General features: G+C 40.2%; 1 protein-coding gene across 3 annotated transcripts in view; it reads right to left on the bottom strand.

Annotated features, from left to right (window-relative positions):
• Positions 1–22,770, bottom strand: part of TRANS11 (translocase 11) — a 361,659-nt gene extending 338,889 nt beyond the window's left edge. Inside the window, exons 1-3 of one of the 3 annotated variants that reach the window (XM_089428953.1) lie at positions 22,410–22,770; positions 22,046–22,153; positions 21,547–21,758 (exon numbers count right to left, since the gene is read on the bottom strand). In XM_089428953.1, coding sequence (XP_089285079.1) covers positions 21,547–21,758; positions 22,046–22,153; positions 22,410–22,541 — 452 coding nt within the window. In that variant the 5' untranslated portion in view covers positions 22,542–22,770. The remainder of the gene's footprint in view (positions 1–21,546; positions 21,759–22,045; positions 22,154–22,409) is intronic. The other 2 variants (XM_089428952.1, XM_089428954.1) reach the window with 2 other exon arrangements.
• Between the last annotated feature and the right edge of the window lie 2,371 nt (positions 22,771–25,141).

The raw sequence follows: 25,141 nt of genomic DNA, 5'->3' as shown, positions 1-25,141 counted from the left end.
CTTTCTCTTATCTTTCGGAATGTGAATATAGACAAGACAACCAAATATTTGGAGATGGTCTATGCTTGGTTTCTTCCCAGTGAATGCTTCCTCGGGAGTCATGTTGTCTAGTGATTTGTGAGGACTTTGATTTTGAACATACACAACAGTTTTTGTTGCTTCACCCAAAAGAAATTTAGGCAAGTCTTTATCATGTAACATGGCTCTAACACTTTCCTCAATCAATCGATTCTTTCGTTCAGCAACTCCATTTTGTTCAAGATTATATGGGACTATCAGCTCCCTCTTAATCCTAGCCTCCTTACAGAAAGCTATGAGTTCCTTTGATGTGTATTCTCCTCCATTGTCAAATCTTAGTACCTTTATCCTCCTTTCTATAAGGTTCTCTACTTCAGCTTTGAATTCTTGAAATTTGTCGAATACTTCATCCTTGGACTTCAACAAATAGATCCAAGTTTTCCTTGAGTGGTCATCAATGAATGTTACATAATATACATGACCTCCAAGAGACTTCGTAGACATAGGACCACAGACATCAGAATGAATGAGATCCAGGATTTCTTTTGACCTGGAAGCACCACTTCCAAATGGTCTTTAGTTGTTTGTGCTCACCTATCATATGTCTTGATGCTCCACTGTTGATTACCCAAATAATTTCATCCTCAAATGTACCTGTAAGTGCTAAGAATAACCCTTTGTCCTTTGTAGAAGTCTTGGTCATACTATTCTTGATGGATAATAGGAGATTCCATAATGCCTTGATACCTTGCTTGAGATGACTTGCCACCATAGAACATTGCTTCAATGATTTCTTCAAGGATGTAGTGATCTTCATCATGCCCTTAGCCAACCTTAGCTCTGATACCATGTTGAGAAATCTAAAGGGTTGCAACTAAGATGATTTCTCTTCAACTTGATAATTGCTTGTGATGTATTTTTTATTTTCTTGATTATTAGCTTCTTCTCTTATTATTATGTTGTTCTTATCATCAAACAGCTACCAAAAACAAGAAGATCAACAATACACAAGAACATGGGATGTAGGCTACAAGCCAGGGCCAAAACCTCTCCACTTGAGAGGAAAACTCACAAATCTCTTCTCTTCTTATAGATTCTTCAAATGACAAATTCCAAGACCTATAGATCAAGACTAATACCCTTCCAAGACCAAGTTTGACCTCCTTGATGATGTGCTTCCTCTGTCCAAGTCAAACCCAGTCAAATCTCTTCCAGCTGCACAACTTCGACCCCCAGCTACAGAATTTCGGCCTCCACTGCAGGTCTGAAATTTTTGGCCCCTACAACAGTTACCATTCCACACGTGTGAGCAATTTCGGGGCTTCCAAGGCTTCCTTTGACCTTCGCTTGGGTTCCTCCTCCTTTTAGGGCTTTTAGGTGACCTAGTAGACCTTCCTTCGACCTCCTTTCTGCAATTTCTTCAACTTCAACCTTACAGCATCAAAACCCTAGCCTTCCATCTTCGCACATGTGAAAAAGAGAGATAGAAATAACCCAAACCCTCGTCCTTCGTCCTTCTTCCTTCTTCGCTAGCCTTTTTTTGCTTCTCCTTCGCTTAGATGATGAGAAGATGAGTGAATGTCCATAGGAGGTTAAGTTCCTTCCTATATATTGTTGAAGAATCTAGAGCAAAGTAGTGTAGTGTGATTCTTCGTTACTTGATAACAATTTGTGGAGCCTTTTTATTTTTCTTGTTAGCTTCTTCTTCTTCTTCTTCTTCTTCTTATTAGTGTATATGTGTGTACTTCATCAAAATGTTACCGAAACATAAAAACAAGAACACAAGATGTTCGCTCTCTACTCGGGCCAAAACCTCTCTTCTCTTGAGAGAAAAACCTTTTAGTGAATTTATCTTATTGAAGCTTCTATTGATCAATGCTAAACCCTAGACCCCTGACTAAGAGATCCTCCAAGCTCAAGTCAAGTCTCCACTCCTTTCTGCACCATATCCTCCGACACTTCGTTCTCCTACTTCTGATACTTCTTCTTCTTGCTATGATTCTTGTCTAGAGTTAGACCTTCCTTGAATGAGTCTTTCGAATGAAGTGTTACTCTTCTATCCCTTGCTCAAGTATATCTTTGACCAACCGAGATCCTCCTTGAGTGTATGACTGTTCCATTGTTCTGTTGTTCTGCTGCCCTAGTTTCTTGCACGTGTGGAGAATGTTACTAGGTGATATATGTCCCTCTTTTCCTTCACTTGAGTATCTTTCTTTCACGCTAGAGGAGGAGGTCTTGTAGGCCTATTTTTAGCCCAAATGAAGGTAGGTGTGTGTTTATGGGTTGTTGTTGTCCTAGCCGTAGGGACAGCCCTCAGATTTCCACGCACGTGTGATTGTAGCAGCCCTTGGAACAGACTCCAGACTTCAGTGGTGTATCCTTTCTCTTCGCTACCTTTTGGAGACCTTCTTACTTCGTCTTTCTTCCCTTTCCTTCGCAGATTTCAGAGCACACTTTGTTAAAATCGGCAACTAGGGCCAAACTTCATGTGGGTCATCTTATTCATGGCTGATAATATGTTCATTAGATTCCTCTCGTCGAGAGGTATAGGATTGATCTAAAGATCATCCGATTCCGATAAGTATTCATGGAGATATGAATTTATTTTGATTATGGAATTATTATCAAGCCGACCTACAACTCATGTAGGCTCAGAAGCCCAACAGTCGTATCTATTCAAACATCATCAGTTGTGTATAAATACAAGAGGACTTTTCCTCATTTGCACTCACTCATCTCATCACGTCTCTCTCTCTCTACTGCGCAGAAAAGGGTCTCTCTCTCACACATGTGAAGCCGGAAGCTGCTGAAACTGAGGCTGCAACTGCAGAAGTAAAGTTTGACCTGCGTGAACCAGAAGATCTCATCATCTGAACTGCGTTGTAGGTTCATCTGGACCTCCTTTGAAAGCCGCAACTTTTGGTGGTGGAATAAAGTCAATCTGACAGACGGTTTGCAAGATATCGACTACCCTAGTTTGAAGGAAGTTGCTGAAACTAAAGCTGCAACTGCAGAAGTGAAGTTTGACCTATGTGGACCAGAAGATCTCCTCATCTGAACTGTGTTGTAGGTTCATCTGAACCTCCTCTAGAAGCCGCAACTTTTGGTGGTGGAATCAAGCCGATCCGACGATCGGTTTGTGAGATATCGTCTGCCCTAGTTTGATGATGACACCGCTAATGCTGATGTTGTTGATCTAGGGTTTGCTACTGCTGATATAAATCAAATTTATTGTACTATTTCTCTCTGCTGAATTATTGAAGATAAAAGAAGATTTGATCAAAGGGTTTCCCCACACATTGTGGGGTTTGTCCCTCGCTAGCAGCCACATCTTGTGTCTCTTGTCTTGGCTTGTTTTCTGTCGATCGTTTAATGTTCTATCTGCACTTTACTTTATGTACATGTGATTGCTAATCTGTGGAATATAATAAGAAAAAGAAGTAAACTGTTATAAGCATAGAACATACCATAACTTAACATGGTATCAGAGCTGAGATGAAGACAAAGCCCGAGCAAGAGTAAGAGCAATCAGCGAAGAGAAGATTGGCAAGGTTATCCTAAAAGAACTATGGGGTCCTCAACACTCTTTCCTGCCGAAGACAAGCTCCGTGAGAAAGATGACTATCACGGATGGAAAATGTCTATCGATCTAACCCTAGAAGATCAAGGAGTGTTGGACCATGTAAGAGGCAATATTGTTGAGCCTCCATCAAATGCATCCGCTGCTTCCTGGAACAAATGGAAAAACAGAGAAGTCAAAACAAAGAAGATCATCCGGGACTCTATTGACAAGCACTTGGTGGCCTACATCTCTAAACTGGACACCTCCAAGGAAATCTATGATACATTGGTGAGTTTATTTAAAGTCAATGATGCAAATCAAGTTTTGTTTCTTAGAAATAAGCTGAGGGAAATCAAGAAGGGTAAAGATGAGAGTATGCAAGCATACTTCTTAAGAATCATTGAGATCAAGAACGATCTCCTATCTATTGGGGAGACTATTACTGACAGAGAAATGGCACTCGCGACTCTTGGAGGATTACCATCCAAATGGTATGTGTTCAAGACTACCTTCTGAACAATAATGTAATTCCTGGTTTCGAGGAATTAATAGCTAGATGCATTCAAGAAGAAACAAGGGTAGAAGAGCAAGAAATGCCCATGCCTAAAGGTCCTCCTACTGCCTTTTCTTCTCATGCTAAGAAAAGAAATAATTCCGAGTCTAAATCGAAAAGAAAGGCTAGACCTAAGGGTGGAAGAAAAGGACGATGTTACATCTGCGATAAAGCAGGTCACTATGCAAGGGAGTGCCCTGATAGAACAGACTCACACCGGGACGATGATCAAAATCCATGGCAATCAAAGGAATGACAAATTCAATAGCAAAGGTAAGAGGAGAGTTGGGAATCAAGGAAGAGGACAACCATTCAAGAAGGCTAGAAATTCCAGGATGTATTAAATGCACCTGCCCTCAAAAAGAACCTGGTGTCCATCTCGGCAATGGAAGACAAAGGCTACAAGGTAACCTTCAGCGATGGCAAGGTACATGTATGGAAAAATAATGTTAAAGATACCTTTACTCTTGGGTTTCGAGTTGATTCATTATATCAGGTTGATGAAAGTCCGCTAGGTGTCATGTATTATGACACATCTCTTCAGTCCGAACTTTAGCATCGGAGGTTTGCCCACCTTCATTATAAAGCTCTACCCGATGTAAGACAAATGGTGACAGGGATGCCTGAATTCCGAGTAGAGAGAACATGTATGTCTAGGATGTGCCGAAGGAAAGCTCAAAAGGGGACCATTCCCCTCAAGTCAAAGCAAAACCTCTGATATATTACAACTAGTTCACTCAGACATATCTGGTATGATGCCTGCGATCTCCTTGGGAGGATATTCACATTATCTTACTTTTACAGATGACTATTCTCGAAAGACCTGGATATACTTCTTGAAAAAGAAGGATGAAGTGTTCTCTTGGTGTCGACACTTCAAAGCCCTGATCGAGAATCAAACCGAAAAGAAGATCAAGATCTTAAGAACTGATAATGGGACTGAATATGAATCTAATGAGTTCCATGATTTTTGTAAAGAGGCTGGCATCAAGAGGGAGACTACTACATCATATACTCCTGAATAGAATGGTGTGGCGGAAAGGAGGAACCGCACGATTATGGAAGTTGTCCGAGCCATGCTACATGATCAAAGACTTCCGAAGTTTCTATGGGCTGAATCTGCAAACACCGCCGTATATGTACAAAATCGATGCCCTCATCAAGCATTGGGTTCCAAGACTCTTGAAGAAAAGTTCACCGGTAAGAAACCTGATGTTTCTCATTTTAGAATTTTTGGAAGCCCTGTATATTTTCATGTGCCAAAAGAGAGAAGAAATAAATTGGGTGCATCTGGAAAGAAGGGAATTTCATGGGCTATGGTGAAAATACTAAAGGCTATAGAATCTATGTAGCCGGTCAAAGGGAAGTCGTGATTAGTCATGATGTCACTTTTGACGAAGATATGGCTCTCAGCAAGGTGGACAATCTTCCGACTTGGAGGAGCTCTCAAGAAGCCAACACTAGGGAACCGAAAGAAAAGGATGATGAATCAATGCCTGATGTAGAAGAACCCATGGATCCGATTGATCCTCCTCCACATGAGCCCTCCTCTTCTAGGAAGAGGCCTTCGTGGCTTAGGGGGCTACTTGATGATGCTGAAGGACATGCTGCACCCCGAGGAACCTTTCGTGAAAGTAAGAAACCTAACAGGTATCAGTGATACCTGACCATCATGAGCACGATCATACAAAATGAGCCTTCATCATTCTCAAATGCCGTCAAGCATCAAGTATGGAAGGATGCTATGACCGAAGAATATGAGTCTATTATGAAGAACGATGTCTGGGAAGTAATTCCCAGACCCCAGGACAAGACAGTTGTTACTCCCAAATGGCTTTACAAAATAAAGCATGCAGCAGATGGAAGTACGGAAAAGTATAAGGCTCGTTTTGTTGCTCATGGTTTCTCCCATAAGGAAGGTATAGAGTATGATGAGATATTTGCACCTGTTGCCAGATATACGACCATCAGCTCGATCATAGCCCTTGCCGCTTCACAAGGATGGAACCTACATCAAATGGATGTCAAGACCGTGTTCTTGCATGGTTCGATCAAAGAAGAGGTCTACGTGGAGCAACCCGAAGGATTTGAGATTTATGATCAAAAATCTCATGTATGCAGGTTGAAGAAGGCTCTCTATGGGCTGAAGCAAGCACCCCGAGCATGGTATGAGAGGATCGATAGCTACTTGATGAAGCTAGGATTCACTAGGAGTGAAGCCGATCCTAACCTTTACTTTAAGGTTGAAGATGACAAACCTCTCATACTAGTGTTGTATGTGGATGACCTCTTTCTAACAGGTGCAGACCCTCTCATTCACAAATGTAAGAGGGAGATGGCTTCTGAATTTGAAATGAAGGACCTAGGACCGATGCACGATTTCCTAGGACTTGAAGTGTGGCAGAAGCCAAGGGAAAATTTCCTATCTCAAGGAAAATATGTGGTGAAGATTCTGAAAAGATTTGATATGGTGGACTGCAAGCCTGTGACTATCTCAAGGATCTTAACTTTTAGAAGTTATATGGTAGTGATGTCAGACCAGATTTGGGAAATGCCTCTGAGTTTCAAAAACTCATTCGCGTTGATGTTCTTGGTGAACTTCCGTCCAAACATATGTTTTGCAGTTAGCACTGTGAGCTCACATTTGGTTGAGCCTCACTAGATTGGTGCCAAGAATCTTCTGAGATGTCTTCAGGACACAGTCTTTCATGGATTGAGATACACAGTCAGAAATATGAAACTGCATGATTATTCGAATGCTAATTAGGCAGGTTGTGTGGAGGATCACTGGAGCACTTTTTAGTGTTGTTTCTCTTTGGATTCTGCTTCGATATAATGAATGAGCAGGAAGCAGAAATCGGTTGCCATAAGCACCGCCGAGACCGGATACATATCTACGAGTATGATCTCGTATGAAGCTGCCTGGTTGGGGAAGCTCTTCAGTGAGTTGTTTGATCACATACCACTGTGATTCTCTGTAACAACCAGAGGTGGGATTCGATTATTGAGGAATCCCGTATTCGTCGATTGCTCCAGCAGATAGACATCATCTGGGATATGGTAAGTCGATGAGCAAGGAGGCTCCATTGCATTAAGATGATGTACAGGTCGATACACCTTGTCAAAGCCCCGAGAAAAGATCTAATCTGTGATTTTCCCAAACGACTTGGAGTCGTCAAGAAACCCTTGTACAAGGGTCCTGCATGTTGCATACATTGAGCTCTGGGAGCTCTGAAGGCTTGCGGTTCTTACTGGAGCAATATACGACCACAGGGTGACTCACCCTCCCCTAGTGGTGCCAACTGGAACAAGATGATTCGCTCTCTTGTGGGACAAGATGATTCGCTCTCTTGTGGAATAGGATGATTCGCTCTCCTGTGTAGCAAGATGATTAGTTCTCCTGTGAGGCCTAGATTGATGTGTTCTCCATGGCTATTGTAGCAGGATTGATGTGTTCTCCTGTGAGGCTTGGATTGATGTGTTCTCCATGGCAATTGTAGCAGGATTGATGTGTTCTCCTGTGAGGCCTGGATTGAAGTGTTCTCCATGGCAGCCTGGATTGATGTGTTCTCCATGGCGATTGTAGCAGGATTGATATGTTCTCCTGTGAGGATGGGATTGATTAAGTTCTCCTATCGAGACATCCTACCCATGCAGTCTGGAACCCATGGGAAGTACCTCTCATCTGATCAATAAGCAGGGAAATGAAGTTAGGGACCATAGTAGTATCGATGGACGCATCGTTGTATCTACCGTACTCCCTACGCTAGGATGACCTCCATTGATCTGGGATCAATGATACTGGTCTAGGACCAGTGGTAGGAGTGGTACATTCTATGACACTGACTTCGGGTCGGTTGTTACTGGTCTGGGACCAGTGGTACGCACTCTGAGACTGACTTTGAGTCAGTGGAGGATGTTACTGGTCTGGGACCAGTGGTAGGAGTTGTACTCACTATGACGTTGACTTCGGGTTGGTTGAGACTGGTCTGGGACCAGTGGTACATACTCTGAGACTGACTTTGAGTCAGTATGATACATCTTCAATCATTTCTTCTTCTTCATAATTCAGACAAAAGCAGAGCAGAGCATAACAGAGCAGAGCCGTACAGATTAATACAGGGCAAAACAAGACAAAGCAAAACAGGCAGAATAGAGCAGAGCAGGACAAGGGTCAGGCTGTACAGGGCAGTGCATTTGATGGATGAATAGTAACGACCGATAGACATATTGCAAATGAAGTTCTCCCTAGTTGAGAGGGAGTGTTAAAATTGGCAACTAGGGCCAAACTTCATGTGGGTCATCTTATTCATGGCTGATAATATGTTCATTAGATTCCTCTCGTCGAGAGGTGTAGGATTGATCTAAAGATCATCCAATTCCGATAAGTATTCATGGAGATATGAATTTATTTTGATTATGGAATTATTATCAAGCCAACCTACAACTCATGTAGGCTCAAAAGCCCAACAATCGCATCTATTCAAACATCATCAGTTGTGTATAAATACAAGAGGACTTTTCCTCATTTGCACTCACTCATCTCATCACATCTCTCTCTCTCTACTGCACAGAAAAGAGTCTCTTCTCTACTGCGCAGAAAAGGGTCTCTCACACATGTGAAGCTGGAAGCTGCTGAAACTGAAGCTGCAACTGTAGAAGTAAAGTTTGACCTGCATGGACCAGAAGATCTCCTCATCTGAACTGCGTTGTAGGTTCATCTGAACCTCCTCTGAAAGCCGCAACTTTTGGTGGTGGAATCAAGTCAATCCGACAGACGGTTTGCAAGATATCGACGGCCCTAGTTTGAAGGAAGCTATTGAAATTGACGTTGCAACTGCAGAAATGAAGTTTGACCTGCGTGGACCAGAAGATCTCCTCATCTGAACTGCACTATAGGTTCATCTGAACCTCCTTTGGAAGCCGCAACTTTTGGTGGTGGAAGCAAGCCGATCTGACGGTCAGTTTGTGAGATATCGTCTGCCCTAGTTTGATGATGAAGCTGCTAACGCTGATGCTGCTGATCTAGGGTTTGCTACGGCTGATATAAATCAGATTTATTGTACTATTTCTCTCTGCTGAATTATTGAAGATAAAAAAAGATTTGATCAAAGGGTTTCCCCACACATTGTGGGGTTTGTCCCTGGCTAGCCGCCACATCTTGTGTCTCTTGTCTTGGCTTGTTTTCTGTCGATCGTTTAATATTCTATCTGCACTTTACTTTATGTACATGTGATTGCTAATCTGTGGAATATAATAAGAAAAAGAAGTAAATTGTTATAAGCATAGAACATACCATAACTTAACAAGATGCGTTATCTCTGGAGTGGATAGCCTCTATAAATAGAGGACTGTCCCTCCATTTAGGCCGACTAGTCCTCTTTTTGTAGGCTAACTTTGAGTGTTGTTTGTAGGCAGATTTGTTGAGCAGTTTGTGGATAGCTTCCACAGTGGTGTAGCATGCTTGAAGGAGCTTCTTGAAGGTGCCATTACATAGGAGTAGACTTGACTTTGCTTGGAGGTTTTCCCTTTGACTTTAATATACATTTATACATGGTGTAACATGCCTTTAAGGCCTTCAATATTTACTCTTGACTATTTGACTCACCTATAGCACTTTGACATGTACTAGACCTATTTCAATGAGCAAGAAACTCAATGTCATATATTATAAAAATAATATTTATTTTCTTGATTAAGTACAAATATCAAAAATATATTTATGGAGACCGAACCTAGTTATACTTCCTTCAACATATATAGGCTTCCAAGGAGCACGACATGCACCAATGAGGCAGACTTCTTAGCTGCCAGGTCGACTTGGTCTTGGAGGGTATTTTGACACTTCTAAATACAAAAATAATTTTTTTATATGTTATAATGTGCCCGATGGGTTCTTCTTCATATGACAATGACTCTTTTGACTTCTTGACCCTAGGACAAACCCTAGAAGCACTCAATGGGTGCTTGACCTCTAAATAAAAAACCCTGAGCATGAAACCCATGCTATAACAATAATAAATTTTTCCTTCCTTTTACAATATACAAGAATCAAAAGTACATTTCATATTTAAGAAGACTGAACCTAGTTACACATTTCAACAGAGGGGATGTGGGAACGGGGAGATGCACAAGGGGGGCATGCGGGAGTACCACCAAATTGGATGGCTATGTATATATGTGTATATTATATACCTGATTCAAATTCAAATTCAATAATGGAATACATTGATCCATACATCATAAATGATTCAATGAGATAGAAAAAGTAAAATATTGTATACAATGATTTGAATTCGTCATTCATCATTCTAGAATCTACATTGATTTATATTCATAATTCACCATTCTAGAATCTATATTGATTTAAATTCATCGTTCATTATTCTAGATTCTGATTAGTACTAAGCAAAATAGTAAATACTAAAGTATGAAAACTGGAATAGTAAATTGAAATTACTCAAACTCAAAAATAGTAAAAATGGCGAGTCAAAGACTCAATATGAGGTCATCAACATCTAGATTCAATACTCAAAAGTTAAAACTAAAATGAACAATGGATAATGAACCAATGTTATCAAAATCGAACCAGTCATCGCACCAGTCGATTCCAAAATTGGGAACTAGGAAAAAATTGGTCACCTAAAAGATACATAAATATTCAAAGTTTGAAAACAATATGAAAATATTCATGTGCATCCATATGAATCCAAACCATTGTACACAAATATAGAAATTTTCTCATATATATAGCAAGGGTGCATATAACCAAAATAGCACCTAACGCAATCCATCTTTGAACCAAAAATGCATTAACAAAGAGGCTCTAGATGGCATCTATAGTCCAAGAAAATCATGCTACAATTAATACCTACATAATCATTTCCTATATTGGGGTCCTTATCATCAATATCATCGTCTAAGCATTAAAATAAGAGGGAAAAAGCTTGATTTGTTTGAGCGATGGGAAGATCTTTTACTCGGGTCATGACAGAGGAGTTCAACAATCAATGCCACCAACATCGACATACATAGAAGAAATGCTAGTTCCATACCCTCATACATGATAGAATCCAATGGAAATATTGCAATCCCCTGAATCCTAAAATCTTGAAAATTATTAAGTCCGTTGGATTTTGAGTGGGATCTAAAATGACATTAAAAAATTAATTCTTAAACATTACAATTAATTACATAGCATTAGTAGGGCCCTAGGGTTGAATGTTGGGCCTTCCCATTCATAACTTATTGTTTTTGGGCAAAATTTAGGGGGGACACCCAACCCTTTTTGAGGGGGCGTGCCCATAAGCACCCCTGAGGGGGCGTGCCCGTAAGCACCCCTCTTAGGGAAACGCATCCCCCACATTTCCCCAAGTTTCCCCAAAAGGGGGACATGAGGAAACGTTTCCCCAAGCATCCCCTATCCTGAGAGCATGGGAAATGTAGGTCACGCAACCCCATCCTAGGGGACGTGTCCCTATGGAAGACCGACAAATGATGTTGTCAACAAGAAAGAAAACATGATTATGGATATGAAAAGCATGCTTAGGGATAAGAATACATCAAATATTTTTTGGGTTGAAGTACATACAACTGTATAAGTTACTAAAAAAAGTCCAACTAAGCCTATCAAAAATATCAAACATGAAGAAGCATGGAGTGGTCAGAAACCATGAGTGAGCTCTCTCATATTGTTTGGGAGTAATGCCTATATGTTGATTTGGGGTAGCATCGGATGTGTTCTAGGCCTCAAATTTTGCAGGGAGGCTTGGTCACATGTATTCCAAAGAACCCAGAAAGCGTTTTGGGAAATTCCACCTAGAGACAATTTTATTAAAATAATTAATATTTTTTAATGGGACCCTAAGTCTAAACTTAAGAAATTAAAAATATTAATGGGTATTAATCTAATTGTGGGTGTAACTTCTAGAAGAAGACGGAGATCAAGCCAAAATGATCTGAGCCTTTGATTAGGAGTTAATCTAGGTTGTTGGTTGTCCAATAGAAAGATATATGAAGAGGCTTGAGGGTCATTTGGAAAACACACCGAGAGATCAAGAGATCGAATTTTTGAAATGAGAAGTTCTCAGGAGGAAATTTTGATTGAGTAGATTTCTTGCAGTGAGTATGATCCAAATTGGATCCATGAAGAATAATCAAAAGAACCATGGTTGTACCAGGTCGGGACAGACTTCAAAGAATTCAAAACAGCGATCAAAAACACCTCAAACCAGTGGCAGTGGCAGCCAGCGTGGAACGACGAGGACCTCGGTCAAAGCGCGCTGACCGAGGCCCATGGAGACTGCGCGGGAGGCGAAATTAGCCCCTGGGAGGCCCAGATCGAGAAACAGAGGAGGTTTTTGATGCGCGAAAACCCTCAAAATGGAGAAGCCCCGAGCGCTCGGACATATGGAGAGTCGGAAAACTGTAGGACAAAAGGCGAAAAGGCTAAAAGCTAAAAGGCGGGACCCACTTCGAAACCGGCGGTATTGATCGAGGGCTCCTTGAACAGTAAGCAGTTTTGGATGAAAGCAGAGCAATTCCACTCAGCGGCCGACGCGTGGCAAGCGGAGGAGAGAGAAAACCACCGCTCATCGCGCACTAACGGTCGAGCAAGTCAACCGTGCGAAATGAGCGGATGGCATTGGATCTGGGGGATCCAGATCGGATGGTGGACATCGCACCCGACGGCAAGACCGGATTTGACGAGGGAATAAGCCGCGGTTTAGAAGAATTTGAGCCGCTTTGACCTCCACGGTGGCGGAAGACTCATTCCATGACATAACCGAAGAATTGAACTGACAAAGCAGGTTGGCGCAATTACAGGAGGACATGTGGCCACTCCCTGTGAGCCTGATGATGACGCCGAACAGGGAACTCCAAGCGCAGCTGCAGTAGGCGATTCGACGGAGGTGGAAGAGGAACTGAACAGACATGGGAATGAATGGCCTTAAAGCCATGCACAGGTAAAGCAGAAAGACACCAGAACCCCGAGAGGAGGACAGAACACAGAGAGGAAGAACAGAGAACAGAAGAAGACAGTGAAGCAAAAGCAGAAAGAAGACAGAGGGCCGAGCTGACCAAAGGCAGCATCGAGCACCAGAGAGCTTGAGAGATTCAAGCCATCCCCGAGAGGATCTGTCAGACCAGAGAGGTCAAAGAGCTGGTAGGCAAAAGAGTCTGTGCACTCCAGTGGCTTGGGGAATCCAAGAACCACCCTGCCAAGCAAATCTGTTTCAGGAGACTCATATTTAGCTCCTGCATTGTAATTCTCTGCTTAAGACACAATAAAATAAGGCCACCACTGAGAGCTGGACCGGAGATGTAGCCCTGGAGGATAGGGTGAACTCCTTATTAATTTCTTGTGTTCTTATATTTGCTTACTGTATTTCTCTGCTATCTTTCCATTTCAAGTGTCTGTGTATTTGCAATCTGATCGATCTGTTGCTTAAATAACATAGACACACACACCAGCATATGAGTCTGTAATACCTTTATTCAATAAATCTTTAACTGAGGTCACTCATAGGGTGATTATCAGATCAAGTGGTATCAGAGCTTTAGGCTGTAAGGTTAAACAAGCTTGTGTTGGTTTAGCTGTTGAATGCTCACTAGATCAAAGCTCAAATTATGAGAAGGAGAGTTGGTGGAAACTAATCCTAAAATTGGGAGAGTCTATCCTTGGAAGACAATCTCAGAGGAAGGTTCTGTGGGACCAAACCCTCAATTCATAGAAAGTTTCCTAGCTATAAAGTCTATGGTAAAAGAAATGTATCAGGACTTTAGAAAACATAAGGCTAAAGATCCATCAGGTTCTAAACAAGATAAAGAAGAAGATGAGTCTCACTTCCATGACCACTCCAAAGGAAAAGGGAAAGAGGAAAGCTTTCTCACACCTCCTAAAAGCCCTGTGCATAATAAGAAAGCATCTTTGATCAAGCCAGATGTTAAATTTGATTTGCCCATATATGATGGAGAGCTAAATGCTGAAAAGTTGGACAATTGGATTAGACAAATCGATGTGTATTGCAGAGTACAGAACATCGACTCAGACAAGAGTAAGATTCAGCTGGCAAGCCTATGCCTAGGAGGCACTGCCTTGGTTTGGTGGGAAGGTAGAACCCAAGCTGATATGAAAAGACATGGTAAGACTATCTCTGTCTGGAGTGACTTTGTTTCTGCAATCAAAAAGCAGTTCTATCCATTGGCCTACATGCAACAAGCCATGATGAGTTGGCAAAGTGTGCAAGGGTACACTCCAGAATTTAGAAAGAGAGCATTGATTCTAGGGACCTCACTAGACTCACCAGAGACTCTTTTGAAGTACATTGGTGGTCTACACAGCTACATGAGGCATACCATCCTCATGTTTAATCCCACTAGTATAGATGAGGTATCTGTACAAGCTACTCATCTAGAAGCTAGAGGAAAGAATGGAAATCTAGAAGTTGGGGGACCATCCCAACCCACTGCAAGCAAGAGCAAGGAGAAAAGAAAGCAGGAGTAGAAAGCAAGGAAGGCAAACACTGCACAGAAAAACAAAGCTTCATGCACTCACTGTAAAAAGGATGGGCATGATGATGAGCATTGTTGGATTCTGCATCCAGAGCTGAGACCTAAGAAGTCCGAGGGCAAGAAGAAGAAGACTACTGCAGCTATTCAGAAAGATTTGGGGTCAGACTCAGGAGATGAAACAACTATTGTAGCCACAGGTATAAAAGGTAAGAATTATGAAGCATCTACTAGTAATTCTGCTCAATCTGTTATTGATGAAGAAAATGAGAGAAAAAGACATGATATTTTCCACATTCGAGTTGTTTCCAAATATCAAAAGATTGATACTTTGTTTGATAGTGGCTCACAAGTAAATCTAATTTCTGAAGCAATTGTAAAGAAATTGGGATTAGCAACCACACCTCACAAGAAACCATACCCATTAGGATGGTTGAATGATAAAGCACAACTACAAGTGACTAGACAGTGCAAACTCAAGTTTTCTTTTGGGTCAACATTTGTAGATGAGGTTGAGTTAGACATAATTCCTTTGGATATATGTGGAATTATTTTAGGAAGCCCTTACTTGTATGATAGAAAGGCTATTTTCTATAGAGCTGAGAACAAGTATCTACTTGTTAAAGATGGAATCGAATACTTTGTAAGAGCTCATAAGCTCAAGAATAATTATACTCTCATAAACTCAGGGCAGATGAAAAGAATGATAAATTCATGCAAACAATTTTTATTGATGGTTGTAAAGGAAAAGAAACCTGATAAAACCAATGTATTTGAGGGCTGTAATGCTGAACAATAAGCTGATATAAAAAAGGTTGTTTCAGAGTATGATGTCTTATTTCAAAAACCTAAAGGTCTGCCACCCAAAAAGGGAATAGTACATGATATTATTTTGCAGCAAGATGTTCCATTGCCTAACATTGGAATGTACAGGTTGTCTGCTTTAGAGAAATCTGAAATCAAGAAGCAGGTGCAAGAGTTGCTCGAGAAGGGATTCATCGGGCCTAGCACATCACCATGTGGGTCACTAATCGTTTGGTGAGAAAGAAAGATGGCTCGTGGAGAATGTGCATTGATTACCAAGCACTGAATAAGATCACAATCAAAAATCGTTATCCCCTTCCTCGCATAGATGATCTTTTAGATCAATTGAAGGAAGTTGTTTATTTCACCAAGCTAGACTTGCACAGTGGATACCATCAAGTTAGAGTTGCAGAACAAGATGCATGGAAGACAGCTTTCAAAACAAAGCAGGGATTGTATGAATGGCTGGTTATGCCATTTGGCTTGACCAATGCTCCTGCTACTTTCATGAGATTAATGAATGATGTACTCAGACCTTTTCTTGATGACTTTGTTATTGTGTACCTGGATGACATTCTGATTTTTAGTAAAACGTGGGAAGAACATTTAAAGCATGTTAAGTAGACACTAGATGTTTTGAAAAGAGAAAAACTTTATGTTAAACTCTCAAAATGTGAATTTGGCAAGACATCTCTAAATTATTTGGGTCATATAGTAGGGGGTGGTGAATTGAAAATAGATCCCTCTAAAGTGGCAGTCATTGTAAACTGGCCTAAACCCAAGTCTGCTACAGAAGTGAGAAGCTTCTTAGGAGCAGCACAATATTGGAGGAAGTTTATTTCTAACTTCTCCTCAATTGCAACTCCCTTACATGCTTTAACAGGATTGAACAAGGTGTTTCAGTGGGGAGGCAAACATCAGAAAGCCTTTGACACCTTGAAAGAAAAGATTAGTACAACAATTGTATTAGCACTGCCAGATCTAGACCATTTGAGATCCAAACTGATGCCAGTGACTATGCCATGGGAGCAGTGTTGACTCAACACGGTAAACCCATATGTTATCATTTTGAGACTTTTAATCCTGCAGTAGTTAACTATCCTACATATGATAAGGAATTGTATGCATTAGTTCAGAGTGTGAAAAAGTGGAAACATTACTTAATGGGCAAAGAGACAGTAATACATACTGATCATCAACCACTTCAATATCTACACTCCCAAACTAAGTTGCAGCAATCAAGAAACTACAGATGGATGGGTTTTCTACAACAGTTTCATTTAGTCATCAGATATAAAAAGGGCATACATAACAAAGTTGCAGACATGTTATCGAGACCCATTATAAATGCATCTACCATACTCAAGCATAATTTTGTACTACATGAAAGCTACATTGAACAATATGCTCAAGATATGGACTTTAAAGATGTACATGCAACTTTGAGTCAAGGCAAAAGAGTAGAAGAATTGGATTATCATGTGAAGGACCGACTCTTATACCATTGTGGGAAACTCTGCATTCCACAAACTGAGAGAGCAAAGATAATTAGCGAAGCACACACTTCTCTGATATCAGGTCACTTTGGTGTAAGTAAAACAGTTGCGCAGCTGCAAAGGTTTTGTTATTGGCCGAAAATGAATGAGACAGTTTCTAAATATGTAAGAGGGTGTGCTATGTGTGCTAAAAGCAAGCCCAGCAACAGAAAACTAGGCTTGTACACTCCATTGCCAGTTCCCTCTCACCCTTGGGAAAGTGTTTCCATGGATTTTGTTGGAGGACTGCCTAAATCTAGGAAAGGTCATGATTATTTATATGTTGTTGTGGATAGGTTCAGCAAAATGTGTATTTTGATACCTTGTAATAAACAAATTACAGTTGAACAGACTGCAAAATTATTCTTTGAACATGTATGGGTTCATTTTGGACTACCCACTTCTATTATATCTGATCAAGACACCCGATTTGTGGGGAAGTTTTGGTCAAGTCTGTGGAAACTGATGGACACCAAACTAAAGAAAAGCACAGCTTTTCATCCACAAACTGATGGCCAGACAGAAGTAGTTAACAGGACAGTGATCCAGTTACTAAGACGATATTGCAGCAAACATCCTAAGCTTTGAGATGAACATTTGTGTTATGTGCAGCATGCTTACAACAAAGCAAAACACTCTTCCACACAGAGATTTCCTTTTGAGACCTGTTTTGGTTTCACACCAAGGTCTCCTTTGGATTTTGTCTTTGGTAAAGATACCATGGTTGATGGACACAGTGATGTGGACAGGGCAACTAGGTTCATTGAACAAATCCAGGAGATCCACCAGGCAGTACAGGAACAGCTGGAAAAGAGCCAAGCCAAATACAAGGCTAGGCATGACAAGCATCGGATGGAGCATAGTTTTCAAGTTGGTGACCAGGTCTCGCTGTATATCAGCAAGGACAGGATGCAAGGTGAAGGTAAAAAGCTAAAGCCTATCAGGTATGGACCCTTTAGGATACTTGAGAAGATTGGTGAAAATGCTTTTCGCCTTGATCTACCAGCTTACATGCACATCTACTCAGTTGTAAATGCAAATTGCTTGAGATTGTTTGAACCTTCAATGATTGAGGACCCTGAAGAGCAAAGTCAGTTGCCTTCTATAGATGACCTGCTACCTGAATATCTTAATGAATTGCAGGAGGACACAGTGCTGGACAAGAAGGTGAGGACAACACGCAGGGGAGATGTTGAGTACCTTAGAGTTGGGCTCAAAGGTTCAAAGCCAAGTAGTGCAAAGTGGATTGAGATTGGGCAAGTGAGAAAACAATACCCTCACTTAGTCGATGCTTGAAAACCAACTTTTGGTGGTCCAAAAGCTTTTTCAGTGGGAAGGTCGTGATCTGAATTGGATCCATGAAGAATAATCAAAAGAACCATGGTTGTACCAGGTCGGGACAGACTTCAAAGAATTCAAAACAGCGATCAAAAACACCTCAAACCAGTGGCAGTGGTAGCCAGCGTGGAACAACAAGGACCTCGGTCAAAGCGCGTTGACCGAGGCCCATGGAGACTACGCGGGAGGTGAAATTAGCCCCTGGGAGGCCCAGATCGGGAAACAGAGGAGGTTTTTGATGCACGAAAACCCTCAAAATGGAGAAGCCCCGAGCGCTCGGACGTATGGAGAGCCGGAAAACCGTAGGACAAAAGGCGAAAAGACTAAAAGCTAAAAGGCGGGACCCGCTCCGAAACCGGCGGTATTGATCGGGGGCTCCTTGAACGGTAAGCAGTTTTGGATGAAAGCGGAGCGATTCCACTCAGCGGCCGACACGTGGCAAGCGAAGGAGAGAGAAAACCGTCGCTCATCGCGCGCTAATGGTCGAGCAAGTCAACCGTGTGAAATGAGCGGATGGCGTTGGATCTGGGGGATCTAGATCGAACAGTCCACATCGCACCCGACGGCAAGACCGGATTTGACGAGGGAATAAGCCGCGATTTAGAAGAATTTGAGGTTCGCTTTGACCGCCACGGTGGCGGAAGACTCATTCCACGACGTAACCGAAGAATTGAACCGACGAAGCAGGCTGGCGCAGTTACAGGAGGACATGTGGCCACTCCCTGTGAGCCTGATGATGATGCCGAACAAGGAACTCCAAGCGCAGCTACATTAGGCGATCCAACGGAGGTGGAAGAGGAACTGAACAGACATGGGAACGAATGGCCTTAAAGCCATGCACAGGTAAAGCAGAAAGACACCAGAACCCCGAGAGGACGGAACACAGAGAGGAAGAACAGAGAACAGAAGAAGGCAATGAAGCAAAAGCAGAAAGAAGACAGAGGGCCGAGCTGACCAAAGGCAGCGTCGAGCACCAGAGAGCTTGAGAGATTCAAGCCATCCCCGAGAGGATCTGTCAGACCCGAGAGGTCAAAGAGCTGGTAAGCAAAAGAGTCTGTGCACTCCAGTGGCTTGGGCAATCCAGGAACCACCCTGCCAAGCAAATATCTTTCAGGAGACTCATATTTAGCTCCTGCATTGTAATTCTATGCTTAAGACACAATAAAATAAGGCCACCACTGAGAGCTGGACCGGAGATGTAGCCCTGGAGGATAGGGTGAACTCCTTATTAATTTCTTGTGTTCTTGTATTTGCTTACTGTATTTCTCTGTTATCTTTCCATTCCAAGTGTCTGTGTATTTGCAATCTGATCAATCCGTTGCTTAAATAACATAGACACACACACCAGCATATGAGTCTGTAATACCTTTATTCAATAAATCTTTAACTGAGGTCACTCATAGGGTGATTATCAGATCAGAGTATCTGGAAAAGGAAAGTTTTCCTAGGCCGGAGAGTACGAGGCAGAGAGAGGGCAGAACGGCGTCCAGAGAGAGGCAGACACTGGCCCACGCAGAGCTGACACAATGGCAGCACAGGCCTTAGAGGGAGATCGAATTCCTGTTGAGGAAATCGAGTTTTAGTAGTCGGGAGTCGGGGTGTGAGACCGGGAGGCAAAGATTCGGATTTTCCAGCCAGCACAGGGTCCAGAGAAGGAGTAGCATGATACCTAGCAGGGGTGACGCAGTTCTGCGCAGAGACGGCGCAAAGGCTACAGTTCAGCGTGATCAACTCAGATTCTCCCAGTGACAAGGTGAGAGCACTTCACCATACGTTTTGTCCAATTTCTCTCTGTATCGGATTACTAGTTGAGCATCCAAGAATTGTACTCAAATTTATTACTGCATAATAATAAAACCCTCAGATCTGCTGCATCGTTTTTCCCGCATTGGGTTTTTCCGGGGACATTTGTACAAAAATAACGGTGTCAGTTGTGTTGTATTTTCTTTCTTGCTCAGTCTCTTGTTTCTCTATAATATATAATTAACTGAAGGTTGCAGTGTATATGTTTCAATATTTGTCGTAGGAAACTACAAATAATTTGGTTGATTAATTTATCAAATAGAAGAAACATTTTCAGTTGTTGTAGTAGGGATTCCGATTGAGGAATTTTCACAATATATACATGTCCTAAAAGAGAAGCAAAGGGATTCCAAGGTATATGGAGGGTACATTGCATTTTGGTCTGGAAAATGAGCAAAGTAATAACTTCAAGTCAGTTGAGCACACTGATCTAGACTAGGCAAACTGCATACATAAAAGAAAATCCACCATAGGTTATTCAACATGGTCCAGGAGTTATTAGTGAGTTGGTAGCAAGAGCAAACTGTCACATGATCCTCCATGGAAACAGAGTATAGAGCAATTGTTCAAGCTATTTATGAATCAATGAGACTCGAGAGGCAAGATAAGATAATTTTATTAATTTCCATCCAATGACCTCAAAAGTAAGTCAATAGGACTGCTGAGTACATATGCATCAATATGAAGTGAGAGGACGGAACCGACTCCTACAGAAAGGAAGAAGAAGAAAGTAAGAAAAATAAGATTAACCTTTAACAAACTCATACCACACCCCTCTTTTGTGAGAATCAAAGTGTTATTCAACTAACAAAAGTCTAGTGTTTAATGCCAAAGGCATATTGAGATTCATCGCCACTTTATTAGAAAACGGCAAGTGGAGAACAAAGAAATTGAAGTGTTACGTTGCAAAACCGAAGATCAGCTAGCAATTGTCTTTGCAAAGGAATTAAGACAAGACAAGTTTAAGAGGTTCATAAAAGTCTTTGTTTAGAAGAAAATAAAATGGTCATTAAGACCTTGTCATATTTAACTACTATATAAAAATAAAGACCTTGTGAGAATTGAAGAGTAAGAGATAACAATAGCTATTCACATCAAAATCCAATGCTAGCCATCAATAACCAATATTTCACAAAAGTTCCCTTGATTCCAATAATTACATCTTAATCCCCATATGCGAAGAAAACAAACACACTGAAGCATGTCAAATGCATACAAAAGAATACTACCTGCCAATAGTAATCTTTGTACCACATATACTGCTCTTTAAAGTCTGTCTTACCCTCTGCAGGCATTGCAATTTTGAGCTTATGGAACTTCAATCTCTAGGCAATCTTAGAGCCGAAAACAAATATGGCCTGACTTAAATTATCAATAATCATTCAAGCACACTGTCTAACTACATCCATGTCGTTTCAGACCTTGCCTGATAGAAGATTGGCATATCACGGAATGGTGACAAAATGTCCTTCACGGTATCCTCAGAATGGTTGGCATTATGCATGGGTTCAGAGTCACCAGCATGGCTCGTGACAATTTCTTGTTCTAACTCCTCATCTGCACAACTTGAGCACCCACCGGACATTTCACCAGAATCCAACATATGATCAAATGATGGAACGTCTGCAGCACCCTGGATGATGCAACTCCGAGTTGGAACTTATACATGGATGATTACTTAAACAAATGCTGAGATTAAACCCATGCTTTGCTTTCCAATAATCTAAATATCTCTCTCAAAAAAATATTAAATCGAACTGACCCTAAATAAATGATGCAGATAACTTTGCTTTGTAAAGCTCTCTAATGCCCCAAATTTGGTCCGAGTTAACTTTGATGTACAAAACCAGGCTGTCGCTAAATCAATTAACAAAGAAGCATGTTGAAAAAAATACTTTAGATGGCTTTCTGTTGGCTTACCTCTTCTATTGCATAGATTCTAGGCCAGCACCTTTTCGAGTTCAGAGTGGTTTTCAAATTCGTCACTCTGAATGAATTCTTCTGCTCAATCAATTTGCAAGCCAGTACCTAAGTAAACATAATACACCACAGACAAAATGATTATGGCCATTATAATTTGGGACACTTGACAGAATATGATCCCAATAAAGTGTAAGCATATATAGTTCTATTTAAACAACAATACATGGCAGTTCCACCTTAGAAAGCTGTACATGCCTAAATAAATATTCGAGACTGCAATATAATGCAGCCCTACATTGAACAGAAAAACTCAAGAAAATGCCCATATAGCAACGTGTTGCAAATATGATATGGAACTGACCTTTCTTGTCTGAAAATGCAATCCTGGACTGAAACTGAAACAGGGGATAGCTGAAATTTCTGGATAGCGATACAGTTTTAGTGAATTGGGTCGTTCTCTCCATGTTACTAATGAAATATGTGGGCAATACATTTCCGCGGAACGTCGCAAACAAGGGAGCTCAAAACGCAGAAGCAGCGTTGATTACAACCATGTAGAAATATGGAAAGAATCCTTGATTCTTCCCATCGCTGAATTATGTTGTTTTAGTTTTGGTTTCCATCCTTGTTTTGGTCGTAAAAAAGATGGCTTAAATGTGGTAAAATGGCATACTTCCTCGAGTACATAAGAGTACGAGTTTTTTTTCGTAAAACTGGCTCCCATTTATGTATTTTTTTTCTTGCCAGTCCACGAGGAATGTCAATAGGATGCTTTATGTGAATATTAAGTACAAAACCAAACAAAAATTACTCCCATGAGTTTTAAAGAAACTCTTCCAACTTTATATTATCCAAAATATTTATAAAATTGTTTTCATTATACTAACTTCCTTTTATTTTGGTGTGTGATTCGCTTATTTGCTATCGTTATTAATAAATACAAATTTGCAATAGGTAGAATTTTGATATTTTAATGTCTAGCTCTTATGTATTTGATGTTTCACATTTTAGGTCTTCCGCTTTTTCTTTTTTTGAGTGTTGTATTATTCTATTTTATTTTCGAAATAGCTCTTATGTATTTGATGTTTCACATTTTATGTCTTCCGTTTTTTCTTTTTTTGAGTGTTGTATTATTCTATTTTATTTTCGAAATATCAAAGTTGCAATTCTTTGATTTGGTTTGTATCACGGTTAAAACCTCAAAATCTATATAAAATCTAAATCTATATCTATATATATAGATGATGCTCAACCTACCTTATGTCTTTATCTTTTTTTAGTGTTGTATCATTCTATTTTATTTTCGAAATATCAAAGTTGCGACCCCTAGATCTGGTTTGTATCGCCGTTAAAACCTCTATATATATATATATATATATATAATTTTTTAGATGATGCTCAACCTACCTTCAAGTTAAAGTTATTGATTTTGAGGTTTTTAAACACTATACAAGTGCTATATATATATATATATATATAGCACTTGGAGGTATATATATAGCACTTGGAGGTCAAGGTTATGGAAAGAGTAAAGGAGAATCCAAAATTGTTTCAAATAGATATGTTAAATTATGATTCTATTAACTTTATCATCAATGATTGTTTTGGTGTTTTTCATTGATATGGAAATATCAAAGTTGCAACCTTTACATTTATATTATGGTTAAAAACCTCAAAATCGATGACTTTAACATGAAGGTAGGTTGAGCATCACCTCTCTCTCTCTCTCTCTCTCTCTCTCTCTCTCTCTCTCTCTATATATATATATATATATATATATATATTGCTTGGAAGTTAAGGCCATAGAAAGAGTAAAGGAGAAACCAAAATTGTTTCAAATAGATATGTTAAATTATGATTCTATTAACTTTATCATTAAGGGTTGTTTTGGTGTTTTCCACTTGTGTAATTTAACTAATAAATATTTTGGCATTTTTCATTGGAATTCAGTGATACAGTTTGATTGGGAATGTGATTTTTTTGTTGTTTAAAATACGGCTTTGAATGCACATCGAAGCCTGAAAAAATCCCTGGGGCATTCGGGTTCTACAAATCAGACAACTCAAACTTACATTTCTAAGAAATCTCTACCAGATTTTGCCCAAAATTGACCCCAACAAAAATACCTAAATAGGGGCCAAAATGTTTATTAGTTAGAATACATTTTTTCCATCTATCACCCTTTGTTTGGTGTTGTGTAGGCTAAGGTTTTGATATCTCAATATTGGGAGGTTTTATTGTGTTATCGATGCACTTGTAGATGTTGGAATTATAGGTCATTGAAGACAAAGATATTGGCATTAGAAAATTTGGAATTGGGGTTCTCCACATCATCAGTGTCCTAAGTTCAAAACTCGTTTTCGAAAATCGGATTAAATGTTTCCTAAATAGAGAGATCATGGGGGTTTCAAGCTCTTTGATGATGAGGCCTCAATCTCTAAACAGAGTAGTAATTAGAACCCAAAATAGAACAATATTTTAGTTTTATAAATTTGTGTTTTATATATGTAGTTTTTTTTAATGTATTGTGTTTTTTCATGGTGGTTAATGATATGAAAGGGCATTGTCAGCTTAAAAAGAGTTCATTCATTTTTATTATGTGGTCTTTAACTCTCGTTCTCTCAAGAAATTTGTAACTTGATTAAAAATATGGAGTGATATACTTCTAACCATGTGAATAAAATGTTAGTTAGTAACAAAGCAAATATGAATGAGAGTAAGAGGTTAGGTTCACCGTTCTTATCGTAGAGCTTTGTTGATGATCATTTATTTCCTTACTTACCCAATTTTCTTTATTCTAATTGAGATTTCTCTCATTCCTTGGAACTAAATATAGTGGTTTTTTGCTTATCATTATTATGTGATCATGATTAGGCTATCCCCGATGCACAAGGTGAAGCACATGTAGATGAGTTTGCCATTAAGTTCTTTAAGACTATGAGTTCCAGTTACATGCATATTCTTAACACTCCCATTAAGCATGGATTTTACTATTATATATTTTCATACTTCTAATGTTCGACATAAATTTATGTGGATGTTGCATAGTGGAAAAATACACTTGAATGTTGAGCAAGTTTCCTATAATATTAG

This window comes from Pinus tabuliformis, chromosome 4_2, assembly GCF_031772625.1.
Source record: "Pinus tabuliformis cultivar Carrire ecotype Pingquan chromosome 4_2, CPIR1, whole genome shotgun sequence".
Taxonomy (NCBI): domain Eukaryota; kingdom Viridiplantae; phylum Streptophyta; class Pinopsida; order Pinales; family Pinaceae; genus Pinus; species Pinus tabuliformis.
Note: the sequence above shows the minus strand (reverse complement) of the source record. Positions and strands in the feature narration are given on the sequence as shown.